This window comes from Schistocerca gregaria, unplaced genomic scaffold, assembly GCF_023897955.1.
Source record: "Schistocerca gregaria isolate iqSchGreg1 unplaced genomic scaffold, iqSchGreg1.2 ptg000569l, whole genome shotgun sequence".
NCBI classification, from domain to species: domain Eukaryota; kingdom Metazoa; phylum Arthropoda; class Insecta; order Orthoptera; family Acrididae; genus Schistocerca; species Schistocerca gregaria.
This window is the reverse complement of record NW_026061960.1, coordinates 530,839-549,649: the sequence shown is the minus strand read 5'-3', so window position 1 is coordinate 549,649 and position 18,811 is coordinate 530,839. Positions and strand designations below refer to the sequence as shown.

Sequence of the window (18,811 nt, the reverse complement as noted above, 5' to 3'; positions counted from 1 at the left end):
TTTAATTTTAAGAGTTGTCATGTGTGTTTGTGATTTCTAGAAAAATCGGCGACTATGTATTCATAATTTCACGAGGTAGCATATATAAGGTGCTGTTTAAGAGAAGATTATTTCCTTCTGGCTCGGCTTCCTCAGAGAGCAGTTTTCATCCAACGCCTTTTTTACTATTTGTCGTAATAGTACCCTCTATATTCTCTCCTTCTGCCTGAAGCAGAGCCGTCTTTCCTGAACCGCTGCAACGCCCTTTTTTTTTTAGAATTCCCGCATCTTTACAACTTTCGTTAATTTCGTCTTGGCACCATGTCTAGCTCGTCATCGTTAGAGGAAGCACTCAAAAGTTCAGATAGCGTTGGCATTCCTGACAACGTCCTAAACGCTAGCGCAGACGAAATTATGAATCAGGTCAGAGTTATCGAGAACAGAATCAAGGCCCTCAAAAATGAGTATGTGGTCACGGCGCAAGATTATAAGTCCCTCAAGGAACAATACAAAGAAAACACAGAAAAAATAAAATTGAACAAGGCGCTTCCATATTTGGTTGGAAACGTGGTTGAAGTACGTTCCAGGTGTGGCTTTGCTCATAAAGGGGCTGATCAACGTGAAGGAGATGTAATAGCAAGTTTCAATAGTTCTGACCGGCTCTTCGACCTGCATGATTAAGATTCTAGATGTCGATGTATCAGAAGAAGAGGAAGGTGCGCATCAGCACCTGGACATATCTCAAAAGGGAAAGTGCGCCGTGGTAAAAACGTCGACTCGACAGGTATGCGTAAATTCATAGTACGCGAAAAATGTCATCTTATTACTGACAGGTAAAAACTCGTTTGATTGATTTGCGTAGACTATTTTTTTGCCGGCAGTAGGTCTTATTCCGCCCGAGAAGTTGAGTCCTGGGGATCTTGTAGGTGTTAACAAGGATATTTATCTCATTGTTGACGCGTTACCGCCTGAGTACGTTTTTTTTTGTTGGTAAAACTGAAAAAAGTATGCAACTGACGCGTATGATCTGTGCGTTCTTCGTTGAAGGTATGATGCAAGAGTAAAGGCCATGGAGGTGGACGAGCGTCCTACAGAGCGATTTGACGACATCGGGGGCTTAGATAAGCAAATGACAGAATTGTTGGAGGCGGTTGTTTTGCCTGTTACACACAAAGAAGCATTTGAGGCGATTGGCATTCGACCGCCTAAGGGTGTGTTGCTTTATGGTGTCCCCGGGACTGGTAAGACGTTGATGGCGCGTGCGTGTGCTGCAAAAACCAGTTCTACGTTTCTTAAATTGGCCGGACCTCAGCTGGTGCAAATGTTTATTGGCGATGGGGCCAAAATTGTACGCGACGCTTTTGCTCTGGCCAAAAAAAAAAAGCCAGCTGTCATTTTTATCGATGAGCTGGATGCAGTGGGGGCGAAGCGTTTTGATAGCGAGTTGACAGGGGACCGAGAAGTTCAACGAACGATGCTTGAACTGCTCAACCAATTAGATGGGTTTTCTTCTGACGACGATATTAAAGTTATTGCGGCTACGAATCGTATCGACGTTCTCGACCCCGCGTTGCTGCGTTCTGGGCGTTTAGACAGAAAAATAGAGTTTTCGCTTCCTAATGAAGAGGCTCGAGAGAGAATTCTGATCATCCATTCAAGAAACATGAACACGGTAGATGTCAATTTCAATGAGCTTGCAAGGACCACTGTAGATTTTAATGGCGCGCAGCTTAAAGCCGTTTGCGTGGAAGCAGGTATGTGTGCATTGAGGCGCAACGCGACCGTGATTACTCATGACGACTTCATGGAAGGGATTGCGCAAGTTCAGTTTAGAAAAAAATCTCGTCTCTCTTATTATGCTTGAGGGCCTCTAATGCGAAAGACGGTTTCCACTTTGGTGGTACGCAAGATTTTTCTTTCCCCTTTCTCGCGTGCGTAGAGAATCGACAGCCTAAAATCGTCCTTAAAGAAGTTTGAGATTTTCAATATTAAAAAACTGCTTGTGGCGGTGCTGGAATATTTTAAAAGTACACGTGAGGGCTAAGAGTTGTACTACACAAAATTTTATTTTGCGAATATCTTTTTGGAAGGCGCAGAATTTGAGTATTGTTTTTCGGAAGCCGCGAGCAGCTTACTGGTTGCGTCTTCGTTGAAGGGTGTTAAGTCGGGCTCGATGCCGATGTCTTCTTTGACAGAGTTGAAATGAGCTTTTCCCAGGTTTTCCACGAAGACTTCTTCGATGTCTAAATATAGGCGCTTCCTTTTTCTCCAGTTGTCCCGGCACGTCTTGTAGACTTTTTCCACATTTGATTTGACTTCTTGAGAGATTGGGTTTTGGCCTTCGAGGCGTTTGAGCTGTTCGAGGAGGGTTTGTTTGGTTTTTTGAAGGTTTTCGATGTGGGAATCCAGTTCGTTCGTAGGAAGTAGAGAATCGAGTTCTTTGAGTTTGAGGGACGTCGCGGAAATTCGGTCTTGTAGGGAGTTGAATTGAGACTGAAGGGGTTGGATTTTGGCGTCTAGTTCGTCGATTTCCGCTCGGCGAGAGGAGTCATTGGGTTTTTGAGTTGGCCAATAGATGTGTTGGTTGTTCAAGAGTTTGGAGCAGAGGAGTTTTTCTTGGACGAGGGCGTGAAGCGAGTTCTCGACGGAGGAGTTTTTGAGGTTTGAGTCGGAGGGTTTTATGGTGTTTAGGAGTTGTTTGAGGCTAAGGGGGCGGGTGTGCTGGGGGCAGAGGGTGAGAGAGTGAGGGGGAGGAGGAGGGGAGGGAGGAGGGGGTGACGTACTTGAGCGAAGTGTGACAGGATGAGCTGTCTTACTGCGAGAGGGGTGAGAGGGGGAGTGGGGGAGCAAAAGGAGGGGACGTACGTTCTGTATGTGGTTTAGGTTTTCCCATTGAGGTGAAAAAGAGTTTTTGACAGAAAGTGGTTGTGTAAAATGGAATAGAGTTTGAGGATACGAAAGGGTTGATGCAGTGAAAGTAGATGAAGAATAACAACAAGGGCTTATTAGTTCAGTGGTAAAATCGTCCCTTAGGGTGGGACAGTCCCCGGTTCGATTCCGGGATAAGCCCAATAATTTTTTTTGACATTTCACACTGTTCCTCCTTTTTAAAGGAGGGAGGTGGTGAAAGTAGATGAAGAAGAACAACAAGGGCTTATTAGTTCAGTGGTAAAATCGTCCCTTAGGGTGGGACAGTCCCCGGTTCGATTCCGGGATAAGCCCAATAATTTTTTTTTGACATTTTCTCTGTTTTTTTTAAGGGAGGGAGATTGGCGTGGTACGAGCAATCTCCGGGTTTTTTTTTTGGTTATTGTGATGTTCTCGTGCGTATTGAGAGCGTGGTCGAGGGGGGCGGGATTGGCTGGAGTTGGCGAAGTGAGGAGGTGGGGAGGCGTGCGTGGGTGTTCCACGGCGCGGTTGGTACGAGAGGGTGACATGAGAGGTTGGGGTAGACGGGGTTGGGGTGGTTCTGATTATTTTTTTTTTTTGTTTTTTGGAAGAGGGACGAGCGTTTGTCGAGGATTCGGAACATCGGGATATCCGCGCACATTGACAGCGGGAAGACGACGTTGACGGAGAGGATATTGTATTACACCGGGAGGATCAAGGAGATTCACGAGGTAAGGGGAAAGGATGGGATAGGGGCTAAGATGGATTCGATGGATTTAGAGAGGGAGAAGGGGATAACGATACAGTCGGCAGCGACGTTTGTGAAGTGGAAGAGGCACCACATCAACATTATTGACACGCCTGGACACGTGGACTTTACGATTGAGGTGGAGAGGGCGTTGAGGGTGTTGGATGGGGCGGTGTTGGTGATATGTGCGGTGGGGGCGGTGCAGAGTCAGACGTACACGGTGGATCGCCAGATGAAGAGGTACAACGTGCCTCGGATAGTGTTTATCAACAAGTGCGACAGGTTGGGGGCGGATCCGTGGAGGGCGGTGAGGCAGTTGAGAGAGAAGTTGAAGTTGAAGTGCGCGGCGGTGCAGGTGCCGATTGGGTTGGGGAGTGGGATGGTGGGGCTGGTGGACGTGGTGTCGGAGAGGGCGTACGTGTTTTTGGGGGAGAATGGGGAGAAGGTGGAGGAGGTGGAGGTGCCAGAGAAGGCGAAGTCGCTGGTTGCAGAGAAGAGAGAGGAGTTGTTGAGTGAGTTGGCGGACGTTGACGAGGAGGTGATGGACAAGGTGTTAGACGGGAAGGCGGTTGGGGAGGACGAGATTCGAGCGGCGATTCGTCGGTGTTGTATTGCGAACAAGTTTGTACCGGTTTTTATGGGGTCGGCGATAAAGAACAAGGGCGTGCAGCTGCTATTGGACGGCATTTCTGATTACTTGCCCTGTCCGGCGGACATGGAGACGGTTGCGCTGGACGTGTCGAACGAGGAGAAGGAGGTGAAGTTGTCGGTGGACGCTGCTAGTTCGTTGGTGGCGTACCCGTTCAAGCTGAAGGACGACCGGTTTGGCCAGTTTACGTGGGTGCGCGTGTATCAGGGGACGTTGAAGAGGGGGGATTCGGTTAGTTCGCTGTCGTTGGACAAGAAGGTGCGAATATCTCGCCTCGTACGAATGCACTCGGACGAAATTGAGGACATTGACAGGATTGAGGCGGGCGATATTGCGGCGATTATTGGCCCGGAGATGCCGATAGGGATCACGTTGACGCACGGAGCGCAGAACTTGGTGATGTCCTCGATGCACGTGCCGGACCCCGTGATTAGCTTTGCGATATCGACGAAACAGAAGGACCAAGACAAGCACCTGATGAAAGCGCTGCGCCGGTTCCAGAGCGAGGACCCGACGTTTACCGTTGTGCAGGACCCGGAGACTAACGAAATGCTGATATGCGGTATGGGAGAGCTGCACTTGGAGATATACATTGAGAGGCTGAGGCGCGAGTACGGCGTACAACTTTCAGTGGGCCGACCCCGCGTGGCCTACCGCGAGACGATCACGGACCGCGGGGACTTCGAGTACTTGCACAAGAAGCAGACGGGCGGGCAGGGCCAGTTCGCGAAGGTCTGCGGGTATCTGGAGCCCATAGAAGAGGAGGAAGGCATCACGAAGGAGTTTATCGATCACATCGTCGGGGGCTCGATTCCGCCTCAATACGTGCCGGCGGTGATGAAGGGATACGAGGAGATGATGCAGCACGGTCCTCTATGCGGTTTTCCCGTCACGGGCGTCAGAATGGTCGTAGACGACGGCGCCTATCACGCCGTCGACTCGAGCGAGTTGGCGTTCCGTATCGCCACTCACGGCGCGTTCAAGCAGGGATTCGAGCGCGCCGGACCGCAAATCCTGGAGCCTTGGATGGTCCTCGAGGTAACCGCGCCGGCGGAGTTCCAGGCCGTCATCATCAACGGCATCACGCGAAGAAAGGGCCAAATCGTCGAAACCTTCTGCGACGAAGAGCTGCTCACCATTCGCGCCAGCGTCTCCCTCTCCTCCATGTTCGGGTACTCCACCGAAATCCGCTCCTCCACGCAGGGAAAGGCCACCTTCACCATGGAGTACGAGAAGCACCAGCCCGTCTCGAAGGACGAATTCTCGAAAATTAAGGAAAAATATAAGGAGTGCGCGAAGCAGTTTTGTTAGGCGCTCTTTTTTTATAAGGGGGGCCTCGCACGCGCTTCGCGTTTTTTTTTTTTTTTAAGGTTTCGGATGAGCACTGGACGCGGGTGCGTGTGCACGCTGTGGGTGCACGACCAGCGCTTCTCGCACGAGAGCCTGACGGTGAACCCGGACCTCTTCCCGCTGCAGGTGAAGGTGGGGGACGTGATCGAGTTGGCGAGGCCCGCGGGGTCGCCCAGGAGGCTGTATCTCCCGGTGGGGGCCGCGGTTTCGAAAGGTGCGCGTCTGTTCGCGCGTCGCTTCGGCGGTTCGCGCGGGAGTTAAGGCGTTTGTTTTTTTTTTTTTTTGCTGACGTTTGAGCGAAGCCAACCTCCAGCTGTCGATCAAGGACGCGATTGCGAAGTCGTGCGGGCTGAGCCACCGAGACGAGGTCGAGGTCAGGCGCGTGGAGAGGGAGGAGGCGGCGGTCGACGCGGTCAAGCTGACGTTTAGCGGCCAGTTCGTGTCGAGAGGTGATATGTGGCGTCTTTGGTCGCACCTGGTTGGGACGTGCGTCTACTCTGGAAAGATCGTGTGGTACCGCTGCATTAGGGCCAAGATTCGAGAGTTGTCGATTGCAGACGAGGTGGTTTATTCCGGTTCGATAACAGAGCGGACGAAGTTCGCGTTCAGCTCCAGGTCGGCGAGCGTGATCCTGCTCGTGCAAATGAGCCGCGAGATGTGGGAGTATGCGCCGGACGGAGATCTTTACTTCGAGAAATTGGCGGACAGGTTTTTGCCCCTCCTTTTCGCGCGATGGAGGGCTTGTTCGGCGAGCCACTCCGTCACGCTGGTCCTGTTTTCCAGGACGTACTACGCGGCTCGAGGCGCCGAGGGGGCCGAGGACGAGCCGGACGCGCGGGACTACGAGGACTTCTACACGGTCCTGTGCACAGGCAAGAACAGCGGGTGGGAGGAGCTGGTCTTGTCGGCAAAGCGGAACTTCGCCAAGTACCCGGCGATGGTGAACTGGTCCGTGGACGGGAACGCCGAAAACGGCGGACCCGTCGGAGAGAACTCGACCGCGGAGCTGGGCGGGATACTAGAGGCGATCTATCTGGGACAAAACACGATGGCGCTCAGGCAATACAAGGACATAGACCTGACCACCACCGCGCAGCACATCATGGTGATCACGCCAAAGACAAGTGTATTTTCGGTGGATGGAAAACTGGAAAAATGGATGAAGCAAAAAATGTCGTTCAGCGAAGTTCGATGTCACCTAATCTGTCTCGGCGAACCACCCCTTCACGCGGCGCCCCTGTTCATCGTTCCCCTCGCCGACTCCAGCTCGGATCGCCCCGCCAAATTCAAGGTACCCTACTGGATTTGCCTGAGCTACTTCAAGAACCGCAGTCCGTTCGAACACCGACCGCTCGATCGGTGCACTCCAAGACAACTCTTGCCAAACCCCAACCCCCGAGCCGCCCCAGACCAAACCCTCTGCACCCAGCTGGTGGCACTCAACCTGGAAAACGAGGTCCACCGATCGCTCAACTCCGCGGTCAAACCCCGCGCGGACCCCGCCCGCGACTACGACGCCCGCGTCTTCCAGTGCGCCCCTTCGACCGCCGCCGAGGGCCCCAAGAGTCACTTCCCCAGGAATTCGAGAATTGCGCCGCGTCGATTCGCGAAAAAGAGCGGCGTCGGTTCGTCCTCAGGGCGGTCCGCGCCGCCGGCCGTGACCGGGCCCTCTCACGCCTCTCCGCCCGCGGACTCGTCGGAGGACTCGTCGACGGAGGGCAGGGCGGCCCACGTGCTCGCCGAGAAGAAGCCGCCCGTTCAGAACAAAAAAATTTCCTTCGCTCGTTCCGTAACGGCTCGAGGGAGCCAGCAGCGCGCGTCGGCTTGGGGAGACGACGCGTCGTCCTATCACTTTCTGGATGCCAACAACACCTCCACCACCTCCTGGAAGCAGATAACCCAATTCACCGTCATGCCTCTGCACACTCGGTACTTCCCCTCCGACTCGGAACTCAAGTTCCACTGCCAAGAGTACACCCACGGGCTCATCCCGAACGACGACCCGCCTCGCAGCCGAGAGCTCTACCTCCTCCACTTCACCAGCCAGCGCCTCAGCCGCGGGTACCAGCTGGTCGAAAAGGCCAACACCAAGAAGGTAAGCGGCGGAAAAAAAGAAGACCTCGTCGTTCGCGAGTACTTTCTGAGCTCCATGTTCTCCTTTCACCACCTCATGCACGTGCCCCCATACATCAACGTCAAGTGCTACGTCTCAAACAACGGCTCGAAGACGGCGAACGGGGGCAGCAAAACCTCCGCGTACCACTACCGACTCAACGTAGACGGCGAGCAGAGCCTTCGCCTGGCGAAGCTGCAGCCGCCCCCCGCCCCCTACTACCCGTGGAACTCGGTCGACCGAATACTGAGCGGGTTGGAATTCGCGTTCACGCCGTCGATGAACTACTGGTGCAACCGATTCGTGCTGGTCGCCAAAGACAAACGCACGACCCCCGACACGGCCAACGCCGGATTCTCGAAGTTCAAAGACTTCCTCAGCCAGCGAATCCTCAAGTCGGGCGACGACGCCTGGAACGAGATTCGAGTCTGCCTCCACTCGGCCGAGAAAACGTCACACTGCTTGACAGCTAATCAAGGAACAAAAATTAAAGCGAATGACACCTGCGCCATCCTCAACGAACTGAAGTCTTCGGGCCTGCTTCAAAGCGAGCCGCCAGACCCAGGGAAATGGCGCCCAGGTCTGCCCGCGCCCAAGGCGATCGACTGGGTGCTCAACCACGTCCGCGTTCGAAGCAGGGCACAAGCCACGTCCCTTTGCACCTCTCTGCTTGCACCGGAACTCCCTCTGTCGCCGCGCCCGCCCAAGCTCCAGCAGCTCCGCGGCGAACATCTTCGCCATCGACCAGCTCTCGCCCGCGCAGAAGAAGAACCCCCGCGCCGAACGGCGACCGACAGCAAATCAATCCCACCGGAACCCGACCTTCCACGCGCCATTCCTCCCCATCCCGAAACGCCTCACTCCCCCGTTCAAACCTCGACCAAACCCGACCCTCTCGGACTCCCCAACCGACACCCGTGCTGCGTCGGCTGCTGCAAAACGGGCACCGTACGACTCCTAATGGACCAAACCAGGTCGGACCTCCTTGAACACGTCAACGTCAACTACGATTGCGTCTTCGACGTCAATATCGCCTACGAACTCGAATTCCAGTGGCTGACATCGACTGGAAGCATAGTACACGACTTTCTGCTCCAGTGCACGAGACGAGCCACCTCACTAGGGTTCTCTCTTATTCAGGTCCCAGTCGACTTCCGCACAACCCACTTCTTCTCCAGACCGTCGAAGTCGTGCCCCTCGTGGGGAAAACTGTCAGACAAGGCAAAACAAAACATCCGGCGCTCGCTGGTCGACGAACTAGATTTTGTCCACACAAAACAAACCGGCGAGTTTCTGCACCGATCGGGCGCCATCTTTCTCGACACCTCCTCCCACGAGTTTGTGTGGATGACCAACTGGCTAGGCCCCTACGCCCCCTGTCGGTCATCTGTTCTGAAGCAATTCGAGACGTTCGCCAGGCAAATCGAGCAGGACCAGGAACCCACTCAGACTCCGTTCATCGCCCCTCCAGAGTAACGCCAAAAAAAATGGGAAAAAACACAAAGGCCGCAAAAATTTTTTAATCACCTCGCTGTGTTTTGATACAACACGAAATTCGACAAGTCAGTCAAACAATGCCTAGGAATACAACTTGATCAGTTCATCTGAAACGGCTGATGGCGTGAGAATACCCAAGTCTGTAAATAACAAAGTGATATACTGTGGAGGCGTAAAATCTAAAGAAGGACTGTTAAGTCGAACGTTTGGGGCCAGCTGACAAAACTCATTCGTAGAATTGGTCTGGTACTGTCCTGTTGTAGCAGTGTCCAATGGAACTTGTCGATTGTTTATCTCGCGCTGGTTAAGTGGATATATTCTGGTCATCTTAAAACTCTCAACGGCGACATAAAACGGCTTATTGAGCGCCTTCGAAACAATCGCCAACTGATATGTGCCAATTTTGTTGATGATGCCACCATTTTCAGCAACCGCTTCCGCACCTACGATGACCATGTCAACGTCGCCCATCACATAGGCAACGGCAGAATCCGGGATCAAGGTAATGTGCACGTTGACTTCAGAACTCATACGCTCCGCCATTTTCATGCCATCTCCTTGAGGCCTGGCTTCTGTTTGAACAACTGTAATGCGTTTCCCCTTGGATACGGCTGCATTGATAATGCTGTATACGACACGCGAATACCCATGGCTCAAAATAGTCATCCCGTCGCGCAAAAAAGACTCGGCGAACGAAGCGATATACTTTCGAGCAGTCATAGTTTGCGCCTTGAGTTGCTCTCCCCTCTTTACCAAGCGCATTTTGCATGCATGGAAATCCTTTCTTTCGCGGTCAGTCACGCGTTATTCGGCGGAGAAAAAGCGAAATAAAACCGTACAGGAATTTCAAGCCAAGTTCGCGTCACAAAACACAAAAATATATCTGCACCAGACCTGACAGACATGCTTGTTGATCCAAATGCATCACACAAGAACGACGTCGCCTTCTCGAGCTCGTGGTGCAAACCCATCAGGGTAGCCTCTTTAAAAAAATTAGCTAAAATGTACATGCAAATTTTGCACTGTATTTATTACACAAGACTGCTCCGGTCGTACCTTTGCTTCTTTTGATAACTTCTGTGAGCGCCGTAATAGCACCAAGAGCCAGAGCAAGCTCAGGGTCATCGTCTAGCAACTCTTTCAAAAACTTTGCCACTTTCAATCACGTTAACGTTATTTCTATATTAGCTCGGGGGGATGCGAAACGGAACACACATCGGAAATTGGGAATTGTAAAATTTTCGATTCTGTGCAAAACTCGGGAAGATTGGACAGTGTACACATACACCAACTGAAGTCTGTTGAATCGCCTACGGATACTTGCTTTCCGCCGGCATCTGTAAAAACCGCATAGGCGTCAGTAATGTCAGCGTCACCAAAGACGACATCTGAATACGACAACGTGTACGTTTATCCATCGATTTGTGGTGGTCGAAAACTAAGAGAAAATAATACAAAAAAGTTTAAAAATCATTTTATATCCCAGAACTAGGGATGATTTTTCAATTCTCGATGTCGGACACAATCGTCTCCTGATCGGCTGTTGCCCGGGCACTACAAAATACAAAATGAAGTCGCCCCAACTAATCTTGGATGACCGCTTTTCTCCATTTTCTTGGAGCCTGTCAAACTTCTCATATGTTTCGAAACGGAATTTGAATGCACCGCACTCCCTTGATTATTGACTCTAGCGGCGTTTTTTCTTTTTTTTCTTCTCGCCGATCTGCAATATTTCATATAAAGCGAGCATGATATGCGTGTGAGACAAGAAAATAATTTTAAAAAATGCTAGAAATACATACATTTTTTTTCGGATTAGGTTCGCCTATCTTGGTCATCTTCAACTCTGATGACAACTTAGCAATTTTTTGTTTTGCCAGTTTTTTAACCTCATCACCACATCCATGAACTTCCGGTAATCTGTGACTCAAACAATGAATGTAACAGCATATCGTGCATTTGTGGTTGAATAAATTGGTCGGTTGATTACATGTAGAAAAATGACACACATCTTTTTTTCCAATTGCTTTTTCTAAAAATTCTTCGTCACTCAACTTGTACCAATTTTTATCTATGGCATTGGGTGATGGCACTGGTGCTTTTTTGGCCTTTGTATCACATAGCCTCGGATACTTGGTGTTGTTCGGCTCGGCAAGAATGGGCTTATCGAAACCTAAATTCGAACTGCAAGGATTCCTTCTCTTTTCGGAATGCGTGTCTACGCCTTCCTTTTCCGGAGCCAGAGGCTTAGCGTCCATTGCTATAAAAAAGCCTGACTGCTAAAAAATTTTGTTTTCTTTGGCTATACAGAGCTAAAAAAAAATTTCCAATTTCGTGCAAATCATTCAATTTATGGACACTTTGTCTCCTCAGGGAATACATACGTTCGCTTTTCGAAAACGTGAATCCTTCACGAACAGTTCTAAATCAAATTCCAAAAAAAAAAAATACTCTTTTTTTGCATGTGAGCCCATATCGAATCTACACACGAGTCTGCATATACTTTTGAAAAATTTTTTCCCAATATTTGAGGCACTGATTTGATGTTTATGTGCAGTGATATTTTTGTTCCGTAATACGTTGATGGTACATTATCCGCCGCATTCTATACAAAACGCAAAATCGAGATGCTGAATTTTTTTTAGAGACTACTTCAACAAATCCTCACCGAGCACGAAAGCCTCATTCACGATGCCGCATACGATTACTATGGCAGGCGCTTGGCTACGTGCTCTTCTGATCAGAGGATAAAAATATGGGACTTGAATGATTTGCAAGGATGGGTCTGTACGGCAGATTGGAAGTCACACAGCGGCGCCATATGGAAGATCGACTGGGCAGCGCCCGAGTTTGGACAAGTGATAGCGTCGTGCTCATTCGATCGATCGGTGTGTATATGGGAAGAAGCGGAAGGTAGTACCGAGAGGAAAAGGCGTTGTTTCTCACCCGACCGACCAATTTCGACAAAACTTGCTGACAGTTGCTGAGTTGTTGTAGACGAAAGCGCATTAGGTGAATTGAAAAAATGGAAAAAAAAGGCGTCGTTTGGAGACAGTCACGGATCTGTCTCTTCAGTCAAATTTGCACCGCCTCATTTTGGATTAAAATTGGCCACCTGTTCAGAAGACAATATAGTCCGAATCTATGAGGCAACTGATATTACAAACTTATCTCAGTGGCAAATTACCGATCAATTTGACACGTGCGAAGGAGGCTCAGGGGGCGTCATGTCCATCGCATGGAACACGTTTATCTTAGACCCGCCGACATTGGCTATCGGGACAACATGCGACCCCAACCCAAGAATATGGCAATACAACGAAAAGACGAGAAAATGGCAGGTCATCGTTACGCTAACTGGTCACAAAGACGTTATTCACGATATCGCCTGGGCCCCGAACATGGGAAAGAGCTATCATTTGATCGCCACTGCCAGCAGAGATCAGACTGCTAAAATATGGCAGTTGACGCCGGTCAAACAAGGACAATGGGAGCCGAAAGAGATTGCCTCCTTAGATGATCACCGGGCAGAAGTCTGGACCGTTGAGTGGAATACCACAGGAACAGTTTTAGCCTCTTCTGGAGAAGACGGGACGGTTAGACTGTGGAAATCCAACTATAAAAATGAGTGGACGCTTATAAGTATCATTGCCGCGGAAGCAACCTAAAATTCACACAAATATCGCCAAATCCCGCCACCCGGCCAAAAGTATATTCGCCGGAAACCGCGTGAGCGCAATAAACCGACCACCGCTCTAACGCGCTTTTTCCGCTGGATGGGATACAGATTGTCATCGCCCGCGCGGTGCATACAGGTGGTATGTCGAGGACTGAGTGATGGCAGATGAGCAGAAATGTGTCAAAATGGTTTGACAGGTAAAACTATAAATTTAGATGTCAAAAAGAGCGGGTGGAAATGATAATATATGCTAAATTTGGAACAAATCAATATTTGCTTCTTGGACTTGTACGAGAAGTTCTTGATCAAAGAACTTGCTAATTGTGATGTCTTCACCCAGACCTTTCCTCCTACGAGTTTTCATCATGAAGTCGCGTGCGAGGTGGGCAGTAGGCGCAGGCTCGAGCGGTTTGAGGACTATAGACGAGTCTAAAGGATTTCCAGGAACCAATGCCCAGTGGTCGAAAGAAGAAAGACAGAACGCTTGTCCTTGAGTGTGCGTACGCAGGTCCGTTTCGAATCCAAAACTGTCAATGCAGGGTAAGAAGGCCTTAATCGTGTAAAGGGGCGTTCCTGGTTTTGGCTTTTCAGTAACGACGTGTCCACGTCTGCGGACCAGAACTCTGTCTATGGCCGACAAACACTCGTATGGCGCTATAATATATACAGAATACACCGGTTCCATCAATCTGGGGGTAGCTGTGAGAAATGCGCTATAAGCAACGCGACGACTTGTGGGAATAATCTGTGTACCGTTCCTTTGTATAGACTCATCAGCAATGTTGGCATGTATTAACTTGAATTTCGTATTGCGAATCGGGTCTTCGCATAACGGACCCTCTCTTGTAGCCCAATTAAAACCGCGGATGATATGGTCTTGTACTTGAGATAGCTTTTTTTGGCAGACCTCGTCTGGTAGAGTATCGTTGACCAGAATATTGGGACTGTACGATTCAGGACCAAACGCCCAAATGTTGATTGCAGCCATCGTGTCCCACTTGTATCGAGTCTTTAGAAAGTGACGCAACGCCTTGCTGGGCGTCTTATTCCACTGGATCTTTCCGCTCTCGATATCGGTGGCCAGTCCCTTTTCTAACGGCTCCGCGATCATCGTCAGTCGATTCATCTTGTTCGGCGTCTCGGCGTAGCACTTGATGCTGGATGTCTCCACAACCGTCTCGCTGAACACCACGACAGGCTCGGCAACCTTGATCTCAATATCGGTAAAAACCTTTCTTAAGTCATACATGACAGAATCCAAGTACATCTCTCCCGTGCCCAATATGATGCGCTCCCCGGACTCCTCGACTCGAGTCACCAGCATCGGATATGCCTTGTTCACCTTGCGCAGTCCTTCAACTAACTTGGGCAGCTCGCTGGGATTTAGCGGCTCCACGGCGATCTTGATTACCGGTAAAGTCGAAAAACGTAGCGGACAAAAAATATCGTACCTCTCCATTTTTGGAGAAATATTTTGTGTGGTAATTGTGGCAGTCTTGACAATGAGGTCGTCGACGCCGTCGAGTGCAATCCAATTTCCCGCCGGTACGTGAGTGTGCCTGATGTAGTAGCGAGCATTATAGGTGAAAATTCCCTTGACGAGCTCTAACTTTGTGTCTTCTTCATTCTCACCGTAGGATTCGCCCAGCACCCTAACTCGGTCACCTTGCCGAATGCAGCCGCTGAACACACGTCCAAACGCGTTGAAATGGTCGGAGGTGCGATCTGGATATAGCTTGGAAATATGAATCATCAGCGGACCCTCTGGATCGCACTTTTCCATCGCTCGAGCGCAAAAAGAGTCACCTGGCCCGCTGTAGATATGGGCCACCTTGCGCGGCGCGGCGGCAACGGGGCTAGAGATGTGCGTCACCAACATGTTCACCAGGCCATGATGACCCTTAAAGAAGTTCTTCAAGACCACGTTTAGCAAGGGGTGAACGTTCAAATTCGTCTCTGACTTTGTCAGGCGAATGTTCAGAGATTGAAGGTTCTCAGCCATTCGATCTGCCTCCTCACCAATAACCTGTGCGTAAATTTTGTATATAGGCTCTAACACAAATTGCACAAATGTATACGTAGCCGGCGCCGAGGTAGACTCTGGGGGTTTGGTTGAAAACGACAGCGTGTCTGGATGGTAATAAATGCTTCCCCATAACCGACGAGCAAACTGGTCGTAAGAAAGGGGTACCCGGTATATATCAGAGTAGAGCTTGGCAAACTGCAATAAACTGAATGACCATTCGTGTTCTCCGGACGCGAAAATGACGTTTCCATATTCTGGAGAAAATCGTGGCTTGATTTGTGTATCCCCATTCGACATCGAAGAATCTATTGATTCTCTATCCAATGAATGCGGTATGCTTGATACGAACAGGTTGATCTCTTCTAAGACGTGTCGAATTTTATGATACGCATCGACTAAAGGTAACTTCAACTCGAGAATCAATCGATCGATCTGATTGATTACAAACGTCAAATCCAAACGCTCTTGCACGGCATGTTGAATCAAACTCTCCAAATGGGGTGTCATCCCCTCCACCACATCCACAACGACCAACGCGCCATCGCAAAGCCTAATAGCGGCCGTGACCTCATCGAAAAAATTAGGGTGGCCCGGCGTGTCCATAAAATTAATCAAATAATCTTTCTCTTTAAGGTTCGGAAGAACCAGTGATATCGGCGTCGACTTGATGCTAATTCCGCGCTCTTGTTCGTCGTATCTTGCATCCGTAAATCTCTCCTTTCGTGTGTCACCCATTCTGATACGATCCTTGTGTGTATGCCTCACAAGCATGTCCAAAAAAACGGTTTTTCCGTGATGCAAATGGCCAATCACGGCCACATGACGCACTAGTTCCGGCGTAGACATCAACCCCTCCATGAAAGTCTTCCCGAATTCAGTAGGATACCATCTAGGCGCCTTCGCATCGGCGTGGTGCTCAGTATGATCGTGCCTCTTAAAACGCTCCGGCTGAACGATAGGCTCCGATATATTCTGCGTGTCCTCCTCTTGCACTGTCACTTTGACTGACGGACCATAGACAGTCTCCGCATCCGGGTAATATTGCTTGTCTTCATGAAGAACTATCACCTGCTTCATAGAAGACAAATCCCCTTCGCCAAAAAAAAAAATCAGCAAAAAAAAAACAATGTACACCTATGAAAAAGGAGGCCAAACTAGACCCTGTCGTCCTCCTTCGCATATTGCAGCTCTATTTGGACTCTCGCCTGCTCACAGGCAAAAAAAGACACTAGATACCTCTACGGTGTAAAAAAAAACTATCTGGTCATATTCAAAGGCAAACCGTTCGCATACCCTTCTCCGTGACGCCTTCAGCGTCCTGCTTCTGCTGATCCCCATCCGCGGCCAAATTCTGCTGGCCATCCTCGATCTCATTGTAATCCAGCTCTTCCTCCGCCTCTTCGTCTTCTTCGTATAGATCCGGTCCTATATAGTTACCAAAATCATCGTACAAATTCTCATCCATGTGTTGTACCCCACACACCTTTGACTCAGCTGGGCTGGCACTTCAAATGAAAAACCGGCTTCGTTTTTTTGACCAGGCAAAATTGGAAAACGGCCACCTCAAAAAATTCCTTATGCGCTGAAACAAAATATTGATACAAAACGAAACTCACACGAACACAGTTAATACAAAAAAAAATTACGCACAAAATCGTTCAGTTCTTGACAGTACGCCTAGCATTGCATGAAGCTCTGCTCGTACACACTCAAATGGAAAAAACCACCGAAGACCAGGATTTGGTCAACAAATTTAATTCTGAACTCGAAAGTATCAAAAAACAATTTGAGTGCGGCACACTTGGTATCTAGAAGCTAAAGAAAATCATCCTGCGACCTGCCCCTCCTCGAAAACTAACAATGTCTGCACGAAATTCAGATGCCAAAACGCTGAAGAACTTCCAAAAAGTGAAACAAAAAAGTGAACAATTTACTTATGAACTCGCTCAGTTGTGTGGCCACAACATCTGTGCACTGGCCGGACAGCATTCGCCCACAAATGAAAAAGAAGGAGAAGACAAACTACCAACTCTAGACAAAGCATCACTGAATAAAATAGACCATGTTCTAGATGAACTATTTGAATTGTTGTACGTTCAAAAAAAAAATAATGCTCATATCTTTGCATAACATCATGTACATCGGGTAAACAGGGAAAACGACACATCAGGCTCTAAAAAGTAAAACGTGCTTCTACTACACGTAAAACTCGCTCTCAACTCTTTCGACCTATTCTAAAAACTACCGGGAAAAACGCAAACAATAGTGGATTCAAATCAGGTAAAACGTTTTTGTAAATCACAAAATAAATGCCTCGTCTGTAAGGACGTCATACTATTGACCCACACACTATGCATGCGGTCACTCTGCTGGCTGTTCTATTCCTCTGGACTCTTGTTCACTCGGCGCTTTGCACAAATGACCCGAAGGCGCGTTCGGCCGCCGAGTACAACTTACACCACTATACCACTTCTTGGGAATCTATCGTCAACGGACATGACAAACCTGAGACAGATACAAACAAAAATTTCAAAGGAACGACTCTCGCATACGTCACTCCATGGTATGTTTCTTACGAGCCGCTCCCGTTGACGTCAGCACACGCGTTTCTGAATTACTCGCAATCCTCTCAAAAGGAATTCGAAAGGGTATCACGTTGCTTCTCAGTTTTGCTGTAAATTTGATATTTTAGCACCAACTTGGTACAACTTTGGAAGGTTCGAAGCACAAACCCTCAGCTCACGATGAACTTCTCGCTAACCGTCTTATATATCAGAGATAAAACCGGGCCGTTTGTACGTGGAAGAGAAAATGCCCGACCAGCTTGGATTAGAAAAATTCTATCCAGTGCACATCAACAATGCAAGTCAAGAGGTCGTCCAAAAATAACTCCGAGGTTCTTGTTAGAAGGCGGCTGGGATCATACCATATTGGCAAAGACTTTCGACTCACGACGAACCAGTCAAAAGCTTGTTGAACTGATGATGGCAGAAGTCAAGTACGTTTTTTTGTTTTGCCATCAACCGCGAAAAGCTTTTAACGCACACATTTTGTACTTCAAGGCACTTCAACTTCAGCGGCATCGTCATCGATGCCAGTCACTTCGACGCCAAATCTACCGCAAAGCCCCCTTTTTTGGATTTTTTGAATTCGTTGGCCAACCAACTCAAAAAATCAAATGGCCAGCTAATTCTTGCCATTGCTGTACGAAATTTTTTGTGTCTAAAAAACGACCGTTTTTTTTTCTAATTCGCTCGCGGCCAGAACGACCAAAGACTCTTCGATCATGAGGATCTGGTCGAATTCGAACCCTTTGTCGATTACTTTTCGCTCATGACCTACGACTATTCGAGTCCGAGAAAGTACGCATTGATTGCTTTCTTTTCTGGTTTATAGGAGATTGCTCACACGTTTAGACCTGGCCCATCCTCACCCCATGAATGGGCTCTGAGTATCGTCAAGAGATTGCAAGGAAAGGACAAGACACATTCAAAAAAAATTCTGATGGGCGTTAATTTGTATGGGTACGACTTTATTGCTGCGTTGCACCAAGGCCAACCGATTCTTGCAGATAAAGTGGTTGAACTGCTTAGAGAAAAAGAACCAATTGTCAAGTGGCACCCGACGTACCGAGAGCACTACTTCAATTACGAAAGAACTCAGCTCATCCACACGGTTTGGTTTCCAACTCCGCAATACTTGAAAAACAAAGTTCAACTCGCTGAAGAATTAGATTGCGGCCTGAGTCTCTGGGAAATAGGACAGAGCATGAACAGTCTCTACAGTGTTTTGTGAAAAGGATTTCATTTGCTAAAGATATTAGCGTTTATATAAAAGGATGATGTGGCAGCTGTTTTTAATACTTTGACAGTTTGGTACAA

At 49.0% G+C, this 18,811-nt stretch overlaps 7 protein-coding genes, 1 long non-coding RNA gene and 2 other non-coding genes across 11 annotated transcripts; 7 read left to right on the top strand and 3 right to left on the bottom strand.

Moving 5' to 3' along the window:
- The first annotated feature begins 12 nt into the window (after window positions 1–12).
- On the top strand, window positions 13–2,009 carry LOC126315353 (26S proteasome regulatory subunit 6A-B-like). The gene is made up of 4 exons (XM_049992604.1): window positions 13–555; window positions 662–763; window positions 842–951; window positions 1,027–2,009. Exons 1-4 carry the CDS (start codon window positions 301–303, stop codon window positions 1,841–1,843), a joined length of 1,284 nt encoding a protein of 427 aa, XP_049848561.1. The 5' UTR covers window positions 13–300; the 3' UTR covers window positions 1,844–2,009.
- A 6-nt stretch (window positions 2,010–2,015) lies between these two features.
- On the bottom strand, window positions 2,016–2,894 carry LOC126315355 (uncharacterized). Its single transcript, XM_049992605.1, has 3 exons — window positions 2,845–2,894; window positions 2,763–2,794; window positions 2,016–2,700 (listed from the first exon to the last, which is right to left on the bottom strand). The coding sequence occupies exons 1-3, from the start codon at window positions 2,870–2,872 to the stop codon at window positions 2,044–2,046; spliced, it is 717 nt and encodes a 238-aa protein (XP_049848562.1). The 5' UTR covers window positions 2,873–2,894; the 3' UTR covers window positions 2,016–2,043.
- An 84-nt stretch (window positions 2,895–2,978) lies between these two features.
- Window positions 2,979–3,049, top strand: Trnap-agg (transfer RNA proline (anticodon AGG)). The gene has a single exon. It is a non-coding gene; the product is annotated as a tRNA-Pro (tRNA).
- Window positions 3,050–3,130: 81 nt separating this feature from the next.
- Trnap-agg (transfer RNA proline (anticodon AGG)) lies at window positions 3,131–3,201 on the top strand. The gene has a single exon. It is a non-coding gene; the product is annotated as a tRNA-Pro (tRNA).
- A 114-nt stretch (window positions 3,202–3,315) lies between these two features.
- On the top strand, window positions 3,316–5,587 carry LOC126315256 (elongation factor G-like). Its single transcript, XM_049992497.1, has 2 exons — window positions 3,316–3,399; window positions 3,480–5,587. The coding sequence occupies exon 2, from the start codon at window positions 3,630–3,632 to the stop codon at window positions 5,574–5,576; it is 1,947 nt and encodes a 648-aa protein (XP_049848454.1). The 5' UTR covers window positions 3,316–3,399; window positions 3,480–3,629; the 3' UTR covers window positions 5,577–5,587.
- A 55-nt stretch (window positions 5,588–5,642) lies between these two features.
- On the top strand, window positions 5,643–8,851 carry LOC126315426 (GATOR complex protein DEPDC5-like). The gene is made up of 3 exons (XM_049992678.1): window positions 5,643–5,829; window positions 5,918–8,702; window positions 8,827–8,851. Exons 1-3 carry the CDS (start codon window positions 5,643–5,645, stop codon window positions 8,849–8,851), a joined length of 2,997 nt encoding a protein of 998 aa, XP_049848635.1.
- A 255-nt stretch (window positions 8,852–9,106) lies between these two features.
- LOC126315255 (uncharacterized) lies at window positions 9,107–10,631 on the bottom strand. 2 transcript variants are annotated; one of them, XR_007555929.1, is made up of 4 exons: window positions 10,512–10,631; window positions 10,282–10,380; window positions 10,065–10,207; window positions 9,107–10,005 (listed from the first exon to the last, which is right to left on the bottom strand). It is a non-coding gene; the product is annotated as an uncharacterized LOC126315255 (long non-coding RNA). The 2 variants fall into 2 exon arrangements; XR_007555930.1 differs by having other exon boundaries at window positions 9,107–10,207.
- A 1,155-nt stretch (window positions 10,632–11,786) lies between these two features.
- Window positions 11,787–15,169, top strand: LOC126315391 (nucleoporin SEH1-B-like). The gene is made up of 4 exons (XM_049992645.1): window positions 11,787–11,811; window positions 11,871–12,138; window positions 12,223–14,449; window positions 14,542–15,169. The coding sequence occupies exons 1-3, from the start codon at window positions 11,809–11,811 to the stop codon at window positions 12,891–12,893; spliced, it is 942 nt and encodes a 313-aa protein (XP_049848602.1). The 5' UTR covers window positions 11,787–11,808; the 3' UTR covers window positions 12,894–14,449; window positions 14,542–15,169.
- LOC126315389 (116 kDa U5 small nuclear ribonucleoprotein component-like) lies at window positions 13,115–16,645 on the bottom strand. The gene is made up of 2 exons (XM_049992643.1): window positions 16,224–16,645; window positions 13,115–16,021 (listed from the first exon to the last, which is right to left on the bottom strand). The coding sequence occupies exons 1-2, from the start codon at window positions 16,393–16,395 to the stop codon at window positions 13,155–13,157; spliced, it is 3,039 nt and encodes a 1,012-aa protein (XP_049848600.1). The 5' UTR covers window positions 16,396–16,645; the 3' UTR covers window positions 13,115–13,154.
- On the top strand, window positions 16,645–18,790 carry LOC126315390 (chitinase domain-containing protein 1-like). The gene is made up of 8 exons (XM_049992644.1): window positions 16,645–16,734; window positions 16,810–17,020; window positions 17,084–17,493; window positions 17,567–17,647; window positions 17,707–17,928; window positions 17,993–18,134; window positions 18,195–18,292; window positions 18,347–18,790. Exons 3-8 carry the CDS (start codon window positions 17,282–17,284, stop codon window positions 18,723–18,725), a joined length of 1,134 nt encoding a protein of 377 aa, XP_049848601.1. The 5' UTR covers window positions 16,645–16,734; window positions 16,810–17,020; window positions 17,084–17,281; the 3' UTR covers window positions 18,726–18,790.
- The last annotated feature ends 21 nt before the right edge of the window (window positions 18,791–18,811 follow it).

Coding starts and splice junctions, on each gene's coding strand:
- LOC126315355 (XM_049992605.1), bottom strand. CDS start 2,872: ATGGGAAAACCTAAACCACATACAGAAC. Junction 2,795..2,844: donor ACCTAAACCACATACAGAAC/GTACGTCCCCTC, acceptor CCCCTCTCGCAG/TAAGACAGCTCATCCTGTCA. Junction 2,701..2,762: donor TCCTGTCACACTTCGCTCAA/GTACGTCACCCC, acceptor CTCTGCCCCCAG/CACACCCGCCCCCTTAGCCT.
- LOC126315353 (XM_049992604.1), top strand. CDS start 301: ATGTCTAGCTCGTCATCGTTAGAGGAAGCACTCAAAAGTTCAGATAGC. Junction 556..661: donor TGGTTGGAAACGTGGTTGAA/GTACGTTCCAGG, acceptor TGCATGATTAAG/ATTCTAGATGTCGATGTATC. Junction 764..841: donor TAAAAACGTCGACTCGACAG/GTATGCGTAAAT, acceptor TGATTTGCGTAG/ACTATTTTTTTGCCGGCAGT.
- LOC126315426 (XM_049992678.1), top strand. CDS start 5,643: ATGAGCACTGGACGCGGGTGCGTGTGCACGCTGTGGGTGCACGACCAG. Junction 5,830..5,917: donor GGGGGCCGCGGTTTCGAAAG/GTGCGCGTCTGT, acceptor GTTTGAGCGAAG/CCAACCTCCAGCTGTCGATC. Junction 8,703..8,826: donor CTCCTAATGGACCAAACCAG/GTCGGACCTCCT, acceptor TTTCTGCTCCAG/TGCACGAGACGAGCCACCTC.
- LOC126315391 (XM_049992645.1), top strand. Junction 12,139..12,222: donor TATATGGGAAGAAGCGGAAG/GTAGTACCGAGA, acceptor GAGTTGTTGTAG/ACGAAAGCGCATTAGGTGAA.
- LOC126315390 (XM_049992644.1), top strand. CDS start 17,282: ATGCATGCGGTCACTCTGCTGGCTGTTCTATTCCTCTGGACTCTTGTT. Junction 17,648..17,706: donor ACTTGGTACAACTTTGGAAG/GTTCGAAGCACA, acceptor CTTATATATCAG/AGATAAAACCGGGCCGTTTG. Junction 18,293..18,346: donor GACTATTCGAGTCCGAGAAA/GTACGCATTGAT, acceptor TCACACGTTTAG/ACCTGGCCCATCCTCACCCC.
- LOC126315389 (XM_049992643.1), bottom strand. CDS start 16,395: ATGGATGAGAATTTGTACGATGATTTTGGTAACTATATAGGACCGGAT. Junction 16,022..16,223: donor TGAAGGCGTCACGGAGAAGG/GTATGCGAACGG, acceptor TTTTTGGCGAAG/GGGATTTGTCTTCTATGAAG.
- LOC126315256 (XM_049992497.1), top strand. CDS start 3,630: ATGGATTCGATGGATTTAGAGAGGGAGAAGGGGATAACGATACAGTCG.